General features: G+C 34.8%; 1 protein-coding gene and 1 pseudogene across 1 annotated transcript; one reads left to right on the forward strand and one right to left on the reverse strand.

The window, feature by feature from the left end:
• Nucleotides 1–7,045: 7,045 nt before the first annotated feature.
• On the reverse strand, nt 7,046–10,311 carry LOC122606129 (wall-associated receptor kinase-like 1). The gene is made up of 3 exons (XM_043779091.1): nt 9,408–10,311; nt 8,644–8,805; nt 7,046–8,358 (listed from the first exon to the last, which is right to left on the reverse strand). The coding sequence occupies exons 1-3, from the start codon at nt 10,243–10,245 to the stop codon at nt 7,295–7,297; spliced, it is 2,064 nt and encodes a 687-aa protein (XP_043635026.1). The 5' UTR covers nt 10,246–10,311; the 3' UTR covers nt 7,046–7,294.
• A 4,052-nt stretch (nt 10,312–14,363) lies between these two features.
• On the forward strand, nt 14,364–17,192 carry LOC122604489 (annotated as a pseudogene).
• The last annotated feature ends 703 nt before the right edge of the window (nt 17,193–17,895 follow it).

The following is a 17,895-nucleotide window of genomic DNA, read 5'->3' on the forward strand; positions in this document are numbered from 1 at the left end:
AAAGAATAGATGTCGCAAATTTGAATAAATATTAAAATTTTGAGTAATTAAACTAGCTTGCGTGCGTAGAACATTATAGGAGAAACTTCGCCAGCAAAAGTCTTGCAAAGAAACATCATATAAAGTTATATAACGTATTTGTTTTCTTTGTCAAAGAACAACCAGTCAATCAGATACAATAATACATCTAGATGATGGAATAAATAACTAATCAATTGACATGACAAAAAAAATTTCAATTATAAGGTCAAGTTTTTTTTCTTTATACTTGTTTTATGAGTTTCTTTAACTTCAAACTCAAATTCAAGTCATTACAACCTTCTGCAGATACAAACATACATAGATACATCGTAACCATATATCGATTTGGTTCGAGTTAATGACATGATTAGTAAGCATTAATAGCTAAATCAAGGGGATGAAAAAAATGAATGTTGGATATTGCTATTTCAAACAATTCACCATCAATGAAAGAAATGTTGGAAATTTTATGTAATAACATAGAATATCCAAGTTAATAGATATGTTAAAAGGAGTTGAAAAAATAATTAACTAATGTGAGTGTGTCCCACATTGGTAGAAGAATAAACATTAAGTATGTTTATAAGGAGGAGTGTTGGAGTAATTATAATTCCTTATAAGGGGCTACACCCCAAGTGAGCTAGGAGGGTGCGAAGCACCCAACGCGCCCGGGACCGGGACCGTGGGCGATGAGGCGTAATGGCTTACATGGCTTGATAATGGCTCAGTGGGTAGTTGTATATGGCTCAGTGGGTGGTCTAATTCCAGGCCTTGCACCTGGCAGGACACTTGACTTAGCCTTAAGTGTAACACATGTTGTTTAATCATGCAAACCAACATGTGTCCCACTAAAACATCCACTAACCTGTTTATATGTATATAAACTATACTTAGTGGAGTTTTGGTAGTTCAGCAACAACAAAAACACTCTCTCAAACTGGATCATCAACCAGATTTTCTTTCTTTTTCTTCTTTTCGTTTTGTTCTTGAAGGTATAATTCTGGGTTGTGGTTAACTCCGACAGTACAATCTGCTTTGGCTGTTGTACCCTGGGAAACTGTCGGGTTCACTTGGGTGGCCCGAAATCAGTTTTAAGGGACCTTGGTTTAACCATATCCTCAGCCCGTTTTGCTTTTCTTTCTTTTTCTGTTATGTTCTCTATTTGTATTCTTGTATTGTTAAGTATTACTTAATTTACTTGTAATTTGAATGTATCTTCTATAAAATTGTTGTTTTTACTGAATGGTGTCCAACAATCTTAAAACTGATTTCCTTTCTTCACCATTCTGTTAATTCGAATTACATAAATATGTTTTCCAAAACTTTATTATGTACTTTTCTGTAAAGTTATTCATTTAAATTAGAATTTACTTTCTGCAAGTTTTTTAGTAAAACTTTGATTGTTCTATTTCAGAAATGGCTACTGAAATGAACTCCTCTACTAATGGAACTACTTCTTCTTCTACCACCACCAACACTGTTGGTGCAAATGTTTCACAATCTGTAGGACTTACTGTCTCTACAAGCATGGGGCCTTTAGTAGGTACCCAAGCTGCCTAAACTATGGCCAACCACTGTGAAAAACCAGAAAAGTTTTCTGGAAACAACTTCAAGATGTGGCAACAAAAGATGTTGTTCTATTTGACCACTTTGAATCTTGCGAGATTCCTAACTGAAACAGCACCTCAAATTCCTGAAGGTTCTACTGATGCCCAATCAGTAAGTGCTGTTGATGCTTGGAAGCATTCTGAATATCTATGCCGAAACTATGTGTTAAATGGTCTAGTTGATTCATTGTATAATGTATTTTGCAAAATAACAACTACAAAAGATTTATGGGAATCTTTGCAAAAGAAATACAAAACCGAAGATGCCAGAACTAAAAAGTTCATTGTTGCAAGGTTTTTAGAGTTTAAAATGGTTGACTCCAAAACTGTTATGGCACAGGTTAAAGAATTGCAAATCATAATCAGTGAAATCTTATCAGAAGGAATGGTTCTTGGTGAAACATTTCAAGTTGCTTCCATGATTGAAAAGTTGCCCCCAAGTTGGTTGGATTTTAAAAATTACCATAAGCATAAGCGAAAGCAAATGACCGTTGAAGAGCTTGTTGTTCGTCTTCGAATTGAGGAAGACAATAGAGGTGCTCAAAATGGTGGTCATATTGAAGGTCTTGCTAAGGCCAACTTTGTTGAACATGGACAAAGTTCCAAAGGAAAAGGTAATTTCAAGGGTAAAGGGAAAGGTCCTATTAAGAAGAACAAAGGAAAAAGGATGGATTTGAGTCCAAAGAATGGTGGTGTGAAAAAGAAGGTTAGTTTGTTCAAAGGGAAGTGTTACAATTGTGGTGAATCTGGTCACCGAGCTGATCAATGCAAGAATCCAAGGAAGGAAAGGGCAAATATGATTGTAGATGACATGGCTCTTGTTGCTATGATTTCTGACCTCACGGCTAAGTTGGAAGAGGTCAATCTTACCACCGATGGAATCAAAGGATGGTGGGTTGATACGGGTGCAACCCGTCATGTGTGTCCGGATAAGACTATGTTCCATAACTTGAAAGAAATATCCGGTGAAGAAAAGCTATATATGGGAAATGCCGCCACCGCCGATATCAAGGGTGAAGGCGATGTGATCCTCAAGTGGACTTCGGGGAGAGAGCTCAAGTTAACCAATGTGTTGTATGTTCCCGAATTGCGCAAGAGTCTTGTGTCGGTTGGTTGCTTAACAAGAATGGGTTTCGTTTAGTGTTTGAAAGTGATAAGTTTGTTTTAACTAAACGTGGTTTGTATGTTGGTCAAGGTTATGCCCTTAATGGGATGTTTAAGCTCAATGTTGTACCTATTAAGCAAGTGAATGAAAATGCTTCTACTTCCGCTTATTTGATTGAGTCTTCTAATATTTGGCATAATCGTCTTGGACATGTGAATTTTAATTCAATGCGTCGTTTAATTAAGTTAAATTGTATACCATCTTTTAACATTGATTCTAATTCTAAATGTCAAACTTGTGTTGAAGCTAAACAAACCACGAAATCTTTCAAATCTATTGAACGAAACACCGAGCCACTTGATTTAATCCATACCGATGTATGTGATTTTAAATCGATTCCCACTCGAGGTGGTAACAAATATTTCATTACATTTATTGATGATTGTACAAGATATTGCTATGTATACTTACTAAAGAGCAAGAATGAAGCAATAGATAAGTTTATCTTGTACAAAAATGAAGTTGAGAATCAACTCAACAAAAAGATTAAAAGATTAAGGAGAGATAGAGGAGGTGAATATGTTTCTCCATTTGCTGAAATTTGTGCTCAAAATGGTATTATCCATGAGCAAACAGCTCCTTATACCCCACAGCAAAATGGCATTGCTGAAAGGAAAAATCGAACTCTTAAAGAGATGATGAATGCCATGTTAATAAGCTCGGGCTTAGGACAAGATATGTGGGGAGATGCAGTTTTATCGGCAAACTATCTTTTGAACAAGATACCTTTCAAGAAAAAGGATGTTACACCTTATGAGTTATGGTTTAATAGAAAACCATCCTATAAGTTCTTGAAAGTGTGGGGGTGTTTAGCAAAGGTGGTGGTTCCACCACCTAAAGTTCAAAAGATAGGACCAAAAACTGTTGATTGTGTATTCATAGGATATGCTAAGCATGGTAGCGATTGTGAATCCTCAAATCTTGCTGAACATAGTAGTGCATATCGGTTTCTAGTACATGAGTCTAAGAACCCGGAAATACACAAAAACAGTATACTTGAGTCAAGAAATGCTTCGTTTTTTGAAAATGTGTTTCCTCGTTTGGATCGAGGAAAATGTTCTACGTCAACTCCGGTTGATAAGATTGTTCCAGATGATCATCAAGAACAATCAGAGGAAGAAGAAGTAGAACCGCGAAGAAGCAAAAGGCAAAAGATTGAAAAATCTTTCGGGCCTAATTTTGTTTCTTATATGGTTATGAGTGAACCTCAAACATATCATGAAGCGGTTACTTCACAAGAAGCGCCTCAATGGAAAGAAGCCATTAAGAGTGAAATTGATTCTATTTTGCAGAATCATACTTGGGAATTAGTTCATCTTCCACCTGGTTGTAAACCACTTGAACATCGTTGGATATTCAAGAAAAAGATGAAATCTGATGGCTCTATTGATAAGTACAAGGCAAGACTTGTGGTCAAAGGATATAGACAAAAGAAAGATCTTGATTACTTTGACACATATGCGCCTGTAACTCGAGTAACTTCGATCAGATTGGTACTTGCGATTGCAGCATTGAGAAATTTGGAAATACATCAAATGGATGTAAAAACCGCATTTCTCAATGGAGAGCTTGATGAAGAAATATATATGGAACAACCTGAGGGTTTTTCCGCTCCTGGCCAGGAGGACAAAGTTTGTAAACTTGTCAAGTCTTTGTACGGATTGAAACAAGCTCCAAAGCAATGGCACCAAAAGTTTGATCAAGTCATGCTCGATAATGGTTTCAGGATTAATGAGTGTGATAAATGTGTTTATGTCAAAGACATATCTAAGGGATATGTTATACTTTGTCTATATGTCGATGACATACTCATTGTGGGTAGTGATGATAGTATGATCAAATCTACCAAAGACATGTTGAAGGCAAGATTTGACATGAAGGATATGGGTTTAGCAGATGTCATTCTTGGAATGAAAATTACTCGAACCCAAGATGGTCTAGTGTTAAGTCAATCTCACTATGTGGACAAGATCCTTGAGAAATTCAGTCCCGAGGACTCAAGAGTCGCTCGATCTCCAATAGATACCACACAACATCTATCGAAAAATAGAGGTGAAGGTGTTGCTCAATTGGAATACTCAAGGGTAATTGGCAGCTTAATGTATCTCATGACAAGTACTAGGCCTGACTTAGCCTATGCTGTTAGTAGGCTAAGTAGATATACTAGTAATCCTAGTTTGGAACATTGGAAGGCTATGACTAGGTTACTAAGATATTTGAGATATACAAAGAATTATGGGCTGCATTTTGGTCGAGATCCAGCTGTATTGGAAGGATATAGTGATGCTAATTGGATATCCGATATAAAGGATTCCAAATCCACAAGTGGATATGTATTTACTCTTGGAGGAGCAGCTATAACTTGGAAATCGTCCAAGCAAACGCTAATTGCTAGATCCACGATGGAATCTGAATTTATAGCATTGGATAAAGCTGGAGAAGAAGCAGAATGGCTACGACATTTTTTGGAGTATGTTCCAAGATGGCCAAAGCCATTAACGACTATTTGTATACATTGTGATTGCCAATCGGCTATTTGTAGAGCTCAAAATACAATGTATAATGGCAAGTCAAGACATATTCGTCGTAGGCATAATAGTATACGACAACTGCTCACAACAGGGGTTATCACTGTTGACTATGTTAGGTCAAAGGATAACATTGCGGATCCGCTAACTAAAGGTTTAAGTAGTGAGGCAGTTTATAAGTCATCAAGAGGAATGGGACTAAAGCCCATTGAGTAAATTTGTACGAAGGAAAACCTAACCTAGATGTAAATGGAGATCCCATGATCTAGGTTCAATAGGACAACCTAATTGTACGAATAGAGGAAGTCATTGTGGGGAGTACCCTAAACATCAAAGGGAGTTTACAGTCACTGTGGGGGGAGAACCCACCACAATAAAGTGAGTTGCAAATTTTTCCTAGTCCATTCCTATATCAAATCAATGATATCATAGAGGTTAAGCTTATAGCTTTTAATGATTGTGAGCAATCACCTATGTTAGAGAGAAGTGTGGTCGCTTCGAATGGAATTGTGGGGGCGAAATTCCTAGAGCTCTCGCAGAACCAGGATAGTGTTCCATGACCATATCGGACACGAAAGTGAGGGGTTAACCAGACTAGGGAAAGTATTGTGTGATGTGCAATAACGTCTATGTAAAAAGGAGTTAGTTCAAAGACATCAAGTTCTACTAACTGCTAGGAGACTAAGTGCACTCACAAAGGAAAGTTCAAAGGGTAACACCTACTTATCCTGCAATACTTGACTGTCGGAATTTATCTTTAATAACCATATCTATTAATGTGGGGGATTGTTGGAAATTTTATGTAATAACATAGAATATCCAAGTTAATAGATATGTTAAAAGGAGTTGAAAGAATAATTAACTAATGTGAGTGTGTCCCACATTGGTAGAAGAATAAACATTAAGTATGTTTATAAGGAGGAGTGTTGGAGTAATTATAATTCCTTATAAGGGGCTACACCCCAAGTGAGCTAGGAGGGTGCGAAGCACCCGACGCGCCCGCGCCCGTGCCCGGGACCGGGACCGGGACCGGGGGCGTGGGCGATGAGGCGTAATGTGGCGTTTTAGTGGCGCACATGTGGCGTGGGCGATGAGGCGTAATGGCTTACATGGCTTGATAATGGCTCAGTGGGTAGTTGTATATGGCTCAGTGGGTGGTCTAATTCCAGGCCTTGCACCTGGCAGGACACTTGACTTAGCCTTAAGTGTAACACATGTTGTTTAATCATGCAAACCAACATGTGTCCCACTAAAACATCCACTAACCTGTTTATATGTATATAAACTATACTTAGTGGTGTTTTGGTAGTTCAGCAACAACAAAAACACTCTCTCAAACTGGATCATCAACCAGATTTTCTTTCTTTTTCTTCTTTTCGTTTTGTTCTTGAAGGTATAATTCTGGGTTGTGGTTAACTCCGGCAGTACAATCTGCTTTGGCTGTTGTACCCTGGGAAACTGTCGGGTTCACTTGGGTGGCCCGAAATCAGTTTTAAGGGACCTTGGTTTAACCATATCCTCAGCCCGTTTTGCTTTTCTTTCTTTTTCTGTTATGTTCTTTATTTGTATTCTTGTATTGTTAAGTATTACTTAATTTACTTGTAATTCGAATGTATCTTCTATAAAATTGTTGTTTTTACTGAATGGTGTCCAACAAGAAAAACTTATGACAGTAATCTATGAAAATAAAATTACATCACGCTGTGAATACATTTATTTGTCCAAGTCGGATACTTCAGGTAGATTTATGCTTTTATTACATACTCAACAGCACGATATGATAAATGGAAGTGTAAGCTATATATTATTTACATGCATGATGAAAAATAAGTATATAACCGTCTTTAACTTCTCTTTATCGATGATTAATATGACCATCGACAGGCTCAAGAGTCTTGATGTTGATTTGCCTATGTTAGCATGGCTGGATAATTCCCCCATAAACATTAGTACATTACAAGTCCAGTATAATTTTATAGAATAGAGGGAATATGTGACGTCCTTATGGTTTCTAACTCTGTAGCTACTTCTTTCATTGTTGGCCTATTCTTCCCATTCATTTTTAAGCATCGCATTGCAAGGTTTGCTACCGCCTGTAGCTCATCCTTGGTAGCTTCTTTAATCACCATCAGATCAAAAATAGACATAGCAAGCCCTTCTTCCATAGCCAAAACAAAGTGCATAGCCAAACTTCTATTTCCACCAAATCTAATTACGGAAATTGGTCTTTCTCCTGTCAACAACTCAACCAAAACAACTCCAAAACTATAAACGTCACTCTTTTGAGTGAATTGGCTAGATTGGGAATACTCTGGATCTAGGTAGCCACACGTACCCTTGACTAATGTAGTCATATGAGTTTGGTCAATTGACGTGAACGTTGAAATCCCAAAGTCGGAAACTTTAGCTCTGTACTTATCATCCAAGAGTATGTTGGTTGTTTTGATGTCTCTATGGTATATTGGAATTGAGGTAGCTGAATGCAAGTAAGCAAGTGCTCCGGCAGCCTCGGTTGCTATTTGTAATCTCATTTTCCAAGAAAGTTGGAACTCATCGGGTTCAAAATGAATGTGGTCATACAAGGTCTTGTTCGAAATGAATTCAGAAACGATTAGAGGAACCTCTGTCTCTAAGCAACATCCCAAGAGTTTGACCACATTTCTGTGATTGACTTGGGAAAGTATGACCAACTCATTGATGAACTGCTCCAATCGTCTTTCATCTACTATCTTTGATTTCTTAACCACCACAATCCTTCCATCAGCTAACATCCCCTTATACACTGTACCTTGGCCTCCTCGTCCAAGAATTCTGTTCACGTTGAAGTTGTTAGTGGCCTTCTCCAATTCACGTGATGTGAAAAATATAATTTTATCAATTGCAGACGGGTCAGCTTCTTCTTGTTGTTTTAGGAGTAATCCACCATTGCGTTTAAAAAACAATTTTCTTCGTCTATTGTCTTTTGTACGCATGATCAATTTGTAAATTGCGTAACCGATTGCCACAAAATAAATGACACCCGCACTTAAGCTGACACCTGATTAAATGAAACATACAATCATCCTCAAAAGATCAGAATTTCAAATTTACCTCTAACATGATCGGATCGAACCTTTCGGTAAGAGTAATCTTTAACCAGAAGAAAGAAATATTGATGTTTATAACACCTAGAGGTTTTCATCTATTTCTAATTTTCTTTCTAATCGAAAAATCTTAATGCTTACTTTCATTAGCATTCGCAAAGAACTTGAAAGAAAAACAAAAATGAAAAAGTTATGGCTTGTGGAAAAATCAGGACAGTAGATGCATAGAAATTAACTACCTAATATAAACCCCAAAGGCGATCCAGCTGATTTGGTTTTATAATTGTCAGGATTTCTTGGATCATATTTACAAGTGAAGTTCCTGTTGTAAGCAATGCCATCAACATATTCGGTGTCATAGACACAGCGACCTCCGCTATCTCTGCACCGCACACACTCATCTGTAACCAAAAACATGTTTGATTTTGAACTTAAAAAAAGGGCTTATAACATTCATGTTAGTGTATTAATAAACTTGAAGATATCCCCATAGAATGCACATGTTTTACACACTATATATATATAGTTTAGGTATTTAAGCTTAGGTGTCGGACAATCACATATTGATTTTTTAAACCATAAAAATCATGCGGGCTCAGACATTTATTCATTATACAATAAATAATAAAATATTAGTAAGTGGGGGTTCCATACCTAAGTTTTGGTGTCAGACAGTCTTGTATTCCCTTTTCCCATATATATATATATATATAGGGTAACACTCCTCTCTCTCTCTATATATATATATATATTTAATTACAATTCGGAAAAATTAATAATACAAATCACTTCTAATATCGTCAAAAGAATTGTCCGTCGTCTTAACTTTAAAACGAATCCTTAAAAAATCTTTTTTTAATAAATATTTCAGTTCATTGATTATACCCTCGATTGTGCCATGGACCACACCAAGACCCATTTTTGAACAATAAACATGTGGAATGAAACAACATAAAATAGTAATGCAATTTGGAAATTAAAATGAGTTAGATGGAGTTCGAACCTTTTTCTTCATCAAAAAGTAAATAAGGGTTTTCGTTTGATGATGAGTTTCCGTATCTAATATTGCATTTCCAAGACTCCATTGAAGTGCGGTTACCCAAATCCACTTTCAGTCTAGAGGGCCGCAAAGACTTGCAACTTATTTGATTCATATCGCGTTCCACTAGCGTCCACAAAAGTGATAATGGCACATAGGAGCTACCATGACCAAGATATGATTCCTCATCAACCAAGTAAACCGACCCACAAGCTCCATTTTGGCGACCCAGGCTTTCCAAGGCGGTAAGATTCACACTGTAGGACTTGAGATAATAAGGAAGGGTCATTTCACAACAACCGATTCCAATACACTTATTTTTGTCGCTAGAAGTGTCATTGCGACAAGTGTTGGAACAACCCGTGAGTATTAATCTACGATTGTTGTCCAAGATGACCGCATTACCACACCCTTCCACAACAAATTTGTTGCGTGATCTGGAAAACAAAAACGGGCTGTTATCAAGATCAACGTTTAAGATTTGATTGCTGTCCCGGACAGGATTCTGGCAATCAGAAGTTACCGAGGCATTCACAGTTACGGTTTGTTGTTCCAAGTTTATATTCAATACCTCAAGGTTGTTGAATTCAGATAGATATGGCCGTTCCGAGATCACGCAATCAACATTGTACCATTCATTTACAGCACAATTTGATCCAATTCCAAAAGGGTATGGAATCATCACGTTTCCACACATATCATTGCACCCTGGCTTCGCGTAATTACGCGCCGCTTTTGAGGTTCCTGTTACTAATGAAAGTATAATAACCAACAAACGGTAAGCTTGATGAAGTAACTTCATATATTATGTAATGTGCGAGTTACTTAAAAAAAAACAAGATTAAAAGATCGAGACATGCAGTTATGTCAATAAAATAATGGTGGCCCGGATATAGATTATTTGTACAACCTAGCTAATCAGAAATTACCCGGAGAATGAATATATAGTCTACGCTATATAGGAGTGTCTATGTATATATGTTATTCTATCTTTCTAGATTATGGTTGAATAAAATTTTGTTTCTACATGTGCAAGTATTCCTAAGCAGACTTTTATTACCGAATAGCACAAATCCTTTAGGTACACGTACATATATTACATGCTTGACAAGGGCCCATGACCAAGTCAAATATTGTTGCGTCGATTTCCTACTAAAAAGGATGGACCACAATAACTTATCTATAATATAACTAAAAGAGGGGTTAAGGTACTTGACACCCTTAATACCTTTAATTTAGCCTAATCCTACATCTTTATTAATTATCAAAAAATTTTAATATTAATCTAAATTAATTTATATTTTTTTGGTTTTTCATCTCCAATTTACACTTTAACCTCAATCTAAAACAATTAATTTACACTTTTTGGTTTCCTATCACCAATTTACACTTTAACACTATTTAAAAATAATTAACTTACACCTTTTGATTTTCCATCACCAATTTACACTTTAACCTAATTTAAAAATAAATAATTATACTTTTTGGTTTTTCATCATCAATATACACTTCAAAATAATTAATTTACATTTTCACTTTTAGATTATAAGAAACTGTAATTTTTTTATTTAACTAAAGTTGAAAAAAAAGGTAACTGTAATCAATATTTATATGGAGTTAATTTTTGTATGTCTCTCTTTAGTTTTCGTATTGATTAAATTGTGATATATGACTTAACTAATCTAAATATTATATATTAAATTTTGTATTTGTAACCTATGTAATCTTTTAGATATAAAGTCTAAATTTGCTATGAGTAGGTTTCTGATTCTTTAATATATTGACTTTGATTATTTTGATTTCGTTTTAAAAGTAACTCATTAATGGGTAGGTTTCTGATTCTTTAATATATACTTAAGATTTACGATTATATCTTTCTATAAACTTTTAAATAAAAAGTCGAATTTTGCCATGAGTAAGATTATGATTATTCTAATATATCGACTATGATTATTTTGAATTTGTTTTGAAACTAGCTTATTAATGGTGTAATTTTTTAGCCGTTGTTATTCTATCAAATGCTACATATTGAGATGGTGTTGAATGTTTTAGTATGATTATTTAGCATGGTGGAACAATTCATCATTTTAGTTTGTGTATGACAAATATACCTCAGATCTTATGAAAAACATGATATCAATTTTAAATAATATCTTTAGATACAACCATTTGATCCACATTATCCTTAAGATTTAACACAACATGAGATGACTTTGCAAGGTTTTTGACTCGACTCTTTTTTTTTTTTTATCAAGAATTTGTTTTCCTATCTTTCTTGCGTTAGCCGATAAAATCATTTGATCGACGTTTGGAATGTCCTTGGTTAGGTTTCTTTTTTATCATGAATAATTTTCCTGAATCTAAATGAAAGATGTTTATTCGATTCTTATGATTAATTTGTTTGGGGTTTATTTTTTAAAATTGGACTAAATACATAGAAACACATTAAGAAAACTTACCATTTTTTTCCATGTTTTTTTTTTCTAATTGCACAGCAGTATCAGACATTCCAATAGACGGGAAATTTTAGGAGTATTTTGACCAATGGAGTGAGCTAGCAAATTTCCAAGTTGATTTCAGTATATCTATTTAATATATTTGAATTCTAACTTTTTAGCTTTGATTAATATATTTTGATAGTAGCCGTCCATTGGAAAGGCTTGAACACTAGTAGTGTATGTAAATGGGTTTGGATTTTTTTTTTTTAGGCAAAGGGTTGTTTTAATTACCTCGGATGATTCTATATATTAACAAAAAAATTACAAAAATCAGGTGCTATAGCAAGTACCATATCAGCTAGTTGCCATATGCATAAGCAATAGCCAAAAAGTATGAAAGGGGTAACAAGTTCCCCAATATAATCACGCCCTATCTAGCATAAATTAGTAATAAACATTAATCAACTAGAAGAATCAATACTAATTAAGTAGTGCCTTGGGTAATCTCCACACTACCATAGCTCGCTCAGCCCTCAAATTATTAGTTTCCATCACTAGATGTTTTTTTCAACGACCGGCATATATGCTTCTTAGTTATATAATTGTACCCTGGAGTCTAGAGGTGGCAAAATATACGGGTCGGAACGAGCTAGGGGACAGGTCAAGATAGGTCCTGGTCAAAATGGGTTTAGGTCAATATAGGTAAATTTGAAAACAGGTTAAAACTGACCCGGTTGATACGGTCAGTTTTAAAAGCTCAAACCCAAATGACACGGAGCAAAGTTGCCATGAGATTTGAGTTCTGAAAAAGAATTTTAGATCAAATTCAAAAAATAGATCAACCCTTATTTTCCATTCCAACAAACATGACGCGCACGCAAATACAATCGACACCGCAAACGATGATCTCTTAAAGTATCAATACATGTGAAAGACACGATGACAATAGAAAAGCATATTGATTGAAGAAAATAGCTCAAAACAGTAAATGAACAAAAAAGGATTAAACTTTTAAAAATTATGAAAACTCCTGATATCATTTTACATTCTAATCATTTATATTACAAAAAGATATCAAAATCATCATCATCAACGACACAATTCCATAATAAAAATTTACTGTACTAAACTAATTAACCACTTCGTCACCTATAAACCACTTAGTTTTGATGAAAATAAAGACTTAACATAAATAATATAATTATAATTTGAATAAAAATAATAATCAAAGATAAATAGAAAACATAATAAAACATCAAAGATTCCTGTTTTGAAACTGGGAAGTGGCGCAGGGCACAGGGAAGAAGGAAAGATGCTATCGTGCTATGGCAAGAAGGAGAAAAAGCCACCGGTTATTACCTGGTCCATTTTTTTTGAATAATGATAATTTTACAACACAACTTACCCATTCACAACAAAAATTTACATATTATACTTCACGGTGTATAACTGTATAAAACATATATTGTTTTAAAATTTACATATTTTGGTTTTACCAACAAAAGACTACGCATCGGTTTTTTGCATTTTTCCTTCTTGTTGTAAAAGTAAACCACCATTGCGTCTGAAAAAGCTCTTTCATCGCCTCATGTCTTTTTTTTTCTCATGAAAACGTTGGACAGTACACAGCTGATTGCGAGGAGAAATGTTATACTTATGCTCGCGCAAACACCTGAATGTACCAACAATTGTAAGTGTGTAACTAATTAAATTAAACTTTTCAGAAGATTCAATAATTCATGCTTTAAACGATATGAATTTTCAATTTATTTTAGAGGATTTAATCATTCATGCATACGCTAAGTCGCTAACGATATTGATGTTATGAAATGGGATTCAACATCTTCGAAGCTTTAATTTTTCAAGATTAATGATAAAAGTGGTTTAATGTGGTCAATATATTACTTACGTGTTACTAATATATTGAATTTTAGTGAGATGGGACAGTTAGACTAGGGGAAGTGATATTCTTATAACAAAATTTAACCATATATTTACAACAATAATGTGTGCATTATATAGTAAATGGATAATGCATAAATTTTGTTGTATGGATATATCACTCCCCTTAAGATTAGTGTTTAGAACACCTTATTTTATACTACTAAAAATTCTTTATTATCTACGCTCTTTCTTGTATAAACTACGGATGTTCTTAGTATATTTTTAGTTTTTTAAAGACAAAATTCTTGTTCGTACAAATTGACCCACTCAAAGTAAACGTCCAAGTTGACTATGTGTCGTGTAGGACATGTTAATCTTAATTGATAGTAGAAAAATTAATCAACAAACTTCCAAGATTAGATTCACCAAAATTCACTCATCTTAGACTGTTTGATCTGTGCTTAATTTCCATGTTGTTTCCTAATGTCCTATCATCATAAATCATAATTCACCAAATCACCAATATATATACATATAAATAAACTCGGGTTTCTGGGATTTTTTTTTAACGAAAGTAAAAAACTACTTAACAAAGAAAATGAAGTTATTTCAAGCTTACTATTTGCTTATCTTCCTTTCAGTAACAGTGGCATCACAAGAACTTGGCCATTACGCCAAGCCAGGGTGTAATGATAAGTGTGGTAACGTTAGGATTCCATACCCTTTTGGAATCGGAACAAACTGTGCTATCAACGAATGGTACGTCGTGGATTGCAAGTCCTCGACCCCATACCTACATGCACTCGATTCCGGATTTGAAATTGTAGGTATTAGCTTGAAAAATCAAACAATCACTGTTAATACACCAAAACCAATATCCCCTGACTGCCAAAATCCAGTTACTAATATCACTCCCATCGATCTCGGTAGGAGTCCCTTCTGGCTTTCCACACTTCACAATATATTTGTTTTTGAGGGGTGTGGTAATGCTGTAATGATGGATCATTATGGGAGTACTGTGTTAACTGGGTGTTCCACATCTTGTCTCAATGACAGTACTCTTAACGACAAACGAAGCAGTAATAACTGTTTTGGCATCAATTGTTGCCAAACCACGATTCCTCGTTATCTTAAATCTTACGATATTAGCCTTATTAGGGACATGGAAAAGCAGGGCAGAGACAGAGTTTGTGGGTCTGCCTTTGTGATGGACACAAGTTCATACATTAATCGGAGCTTTTCTAGCCAATTATCTATTTCTAGGGAAGATACTTTTGTTCCCATATCGCTTCTGTGGACTCTATCAGAGAATGACTATGATCGAGTCACGTGTTGCCCTTCCAATTTTAGGGATGAACTCAAAGTCCCTCTGGGTAATGGAACTTTAGTAGATACTTGGAATTGCCGCTCCAGTATTTATTCGTTGATAGAAGGAAATCCTTATTTAGAAGATGGATGCAATTTAACTGGTAATTTGTATTTTGCAGTTCAATATTTAGTTGGTTTGTTTATTATTAATCAATATAATGGGATAAACTTATATGCTTCTATCTCTCTGAGTCCTTCTTATATTGATTTCAATCATACAGTTAAAAGTTAAAACAAATTTAAAATAATTGTGAGAAGTGAAGTATGTAATTGTCCCCATTAATTTTATTTTTTGAATTCTTCTCTCTACTGTATTTTATATATTTTGACATCAATCTTTCTCTTATTGCAGTACCTACATATAAAAATGATGATGTATGTGCTAAGTGTCAGAAGAATGGAAGTTACTGTATCAGAGATAGCGCAATATATTACATTGATGGTTCTGTTTACAATCAGAACTACAATTGTGATATGTATAATAATGGGTATAATAACAATAATAATAATATTAATAATGATAATATCACTTATAATAGTTATGGTTATGAACCCGAAGGAAAATCACTCTTCGGTGTCATTTTAGGTATGTGCTACATTTACTCTCTCTACCTCTCTGCTTATAGCCTTATATACAATTGATTAGTAAGCGTATATATTTGAAGTTTCATAAAAGCACTTCCAGAGTTCCAGTGTCCTTTCAATACAACCCATTAGCCCAATACATGTCCATAAAACTGCTCGATTATAAGCAAATTTTCATTTTGAACTTCAAGCAGGTGTTAGCTTAAGCATGGGTGTACTTCTTCTAGTGGCAATAAGCTATGCCTTGTACAGATTGATCAAGAAAACAAAAGAAAAGAGACAACGAAAGAGGTTTTTTAAACGCAATGGAGGTATACTATTAAAACAACAAGCTGAAGCTGACCCATCTTTGGTTGATAAAACCATACTTTTCACATCTCATGAGTTGGAAAAGGCTACTGATTTCTTTAACGAAAACAGAGTTCTTGGCCGAGGAGGTCAAGGTACAGTCTACAAAGGTATGTTAGTTGATGGAAGAATTGTAGCAGTCAAAAAATCAAAAGCGGTTGATGAAAAACAATTAGAGCAGTTCATCAATGAAGTGGTCATACTTTCACAAGTCAATCATAGGAATGTGGTCAAACTATTAGGATGTTGCTAAGAGACAGAGGTTCCACTACTAGTTTCTGAGTTCATTTCAAATGGGACCTTGTATGACCGTCTTCACAATGATATTGACGAGTTTCCATTCTCATTGAATATGAGATTACAAATAGCTACAGAGGTTGCGGGAGCACTTGCTTACTTACATTCAGCAGCTTTAATTCCAATATACCATAGAGACATCAAAACGACTAACATACTTTTGGATGATAAGTACAGAGCCAAAGTCTCCGACTTTGGAACTTCAAGGTTGGTATCAATAGATCAGACTCACTTGACTACCTTGGTTAAAGGTACGTTTGGTTACCTAGATCCTGAATATTTTCAATCTAGTCAGTTTACCGAGAAAAGTGACGTTTATAGTTTTGGAGTTGTTTTGGTTGAACTCATAACCGGAGAAAAGCCTATATCACTGACTAGATTTGGAGAACATAGAAGTCTAGCTACACACTTTATGTTTGCTATGGAAGAAGGACATGTTATGTCTATTTTCGATGCAAAGATGATTAAAGATGCTACCAAGGATGAGCTTCTTTTAATGGCTAACCTTGCAATGCGTTGCTTGAATTTGAATGGAAAACATAGGCCCACAATGAAAGAAGTAGCCGTACAGTTGGAAACTATAAGAGCATCACACATTCCACCAACAATTCAAACCAATATCAATCCCATGATATACGTGCATGAATTATCTAAACAACCGTATGGTGATTCAACATCAACATTGTTGAGTTGGGATAGTATTAGTCACATAGGTAGGTAGTATGAAATTGGACTTGAGTCCATCAAAAATACCATATTTGAATGGATAGGTAATGTGTTTTGCAACCATTTTATTAATGTTTAAAAGTAACATTATTGTTTTGTTGTATACTATGCTCTTTATATATATATATACACACTGTGAGTTCCCCTACACAAGATGTTAGTCGAATACAAGATATCACAAATATATAACAAGAATAACAAGTATATCAAGTAACCCGACTGGTAAGTAATTCTAATCTAGATAGTGACTAGTTTAGAATTACGATCCAGATAATGGATATGAACAATAAGATAAATAAGAACAAGTACTTGAAACTATATAAATACTATTTATAATCAAGTATTAAGACAAGGAGTCAAGATGTATTTTTCAATGTATTTTATTCATTCACATAAACAAAATACAAAGGTTGTTGCGGAAAAAATATAATCACACTTGTGAAAATATCTAAACAACCTTGAAATACAAATGATCTAAACAACAAGGAAATACTCGTAAGTTTACTTAGAGTATATATCAAACGTTGCAATGCCAAAGTTCCAAGCATTTTTGCAAGTGTGAGAAGTCTTATATTTATAGGCCAACATGTCTTGATGACATGGCAAAGGCCGTACAAATATGGTTGGGTGCATTTATGGATTTGTAGGACAAATCTATAACATGTTTGTTTTAGGTAAAGTATGTAAGTTTCTTTTGATGTGACATTACATACTTTATTCTCAACCTTTTACTAAAACTAGCACAATACCAGGTATAAAGTTATTAACCGGGTAATGGCAGTTAAAGTGTTGTAAAAAGACTTCCT

The sequence above is a fragment of the Erigeron canadensis genome, chromosome 6 (assembly GCF_010389155.1).
Source record: "Erigeron canadensis isolate Cc75 chromosome 6, C_canadensis_v1, whole genome shotgun sequence".
NCBI classification, from domain to species: domain Eukaryota; kingdom Viridiplantae; phylum Streptophyta; class Magnoliopsida; order Asterales; family Asteraceae; genus Erigeron; species Erigeron canadensis.

What these genes read in the sequence shown, in the direction of transcription:
- LOC122606129 (XM_043779091.1), bottom strand. Translation starts at nt 10,245, where the DNA reads ATGAAGTTACTTCATCAAGCTTACCGTTTGTTGGTTATTATACTTTCA. An exon ending in ACTTTTTGATGAAGAAAAAG is followed by an intron (nt 8,806 to 9,407) that starts GTTCGAACTCCA and finishes TTTTGGTTACAG; the next exon opens with ATGAGTGTGTGCGGTGCAGA. An exon ending in GCCTTTGGGGTTTATATTAG is followed by an intron (nt 8,359 to 8,643) that starts GTAGTTAATTTC and finishes TCATTTAATCAG; the next exon opens with GTGTCAGCTTAAGTGCGGGT.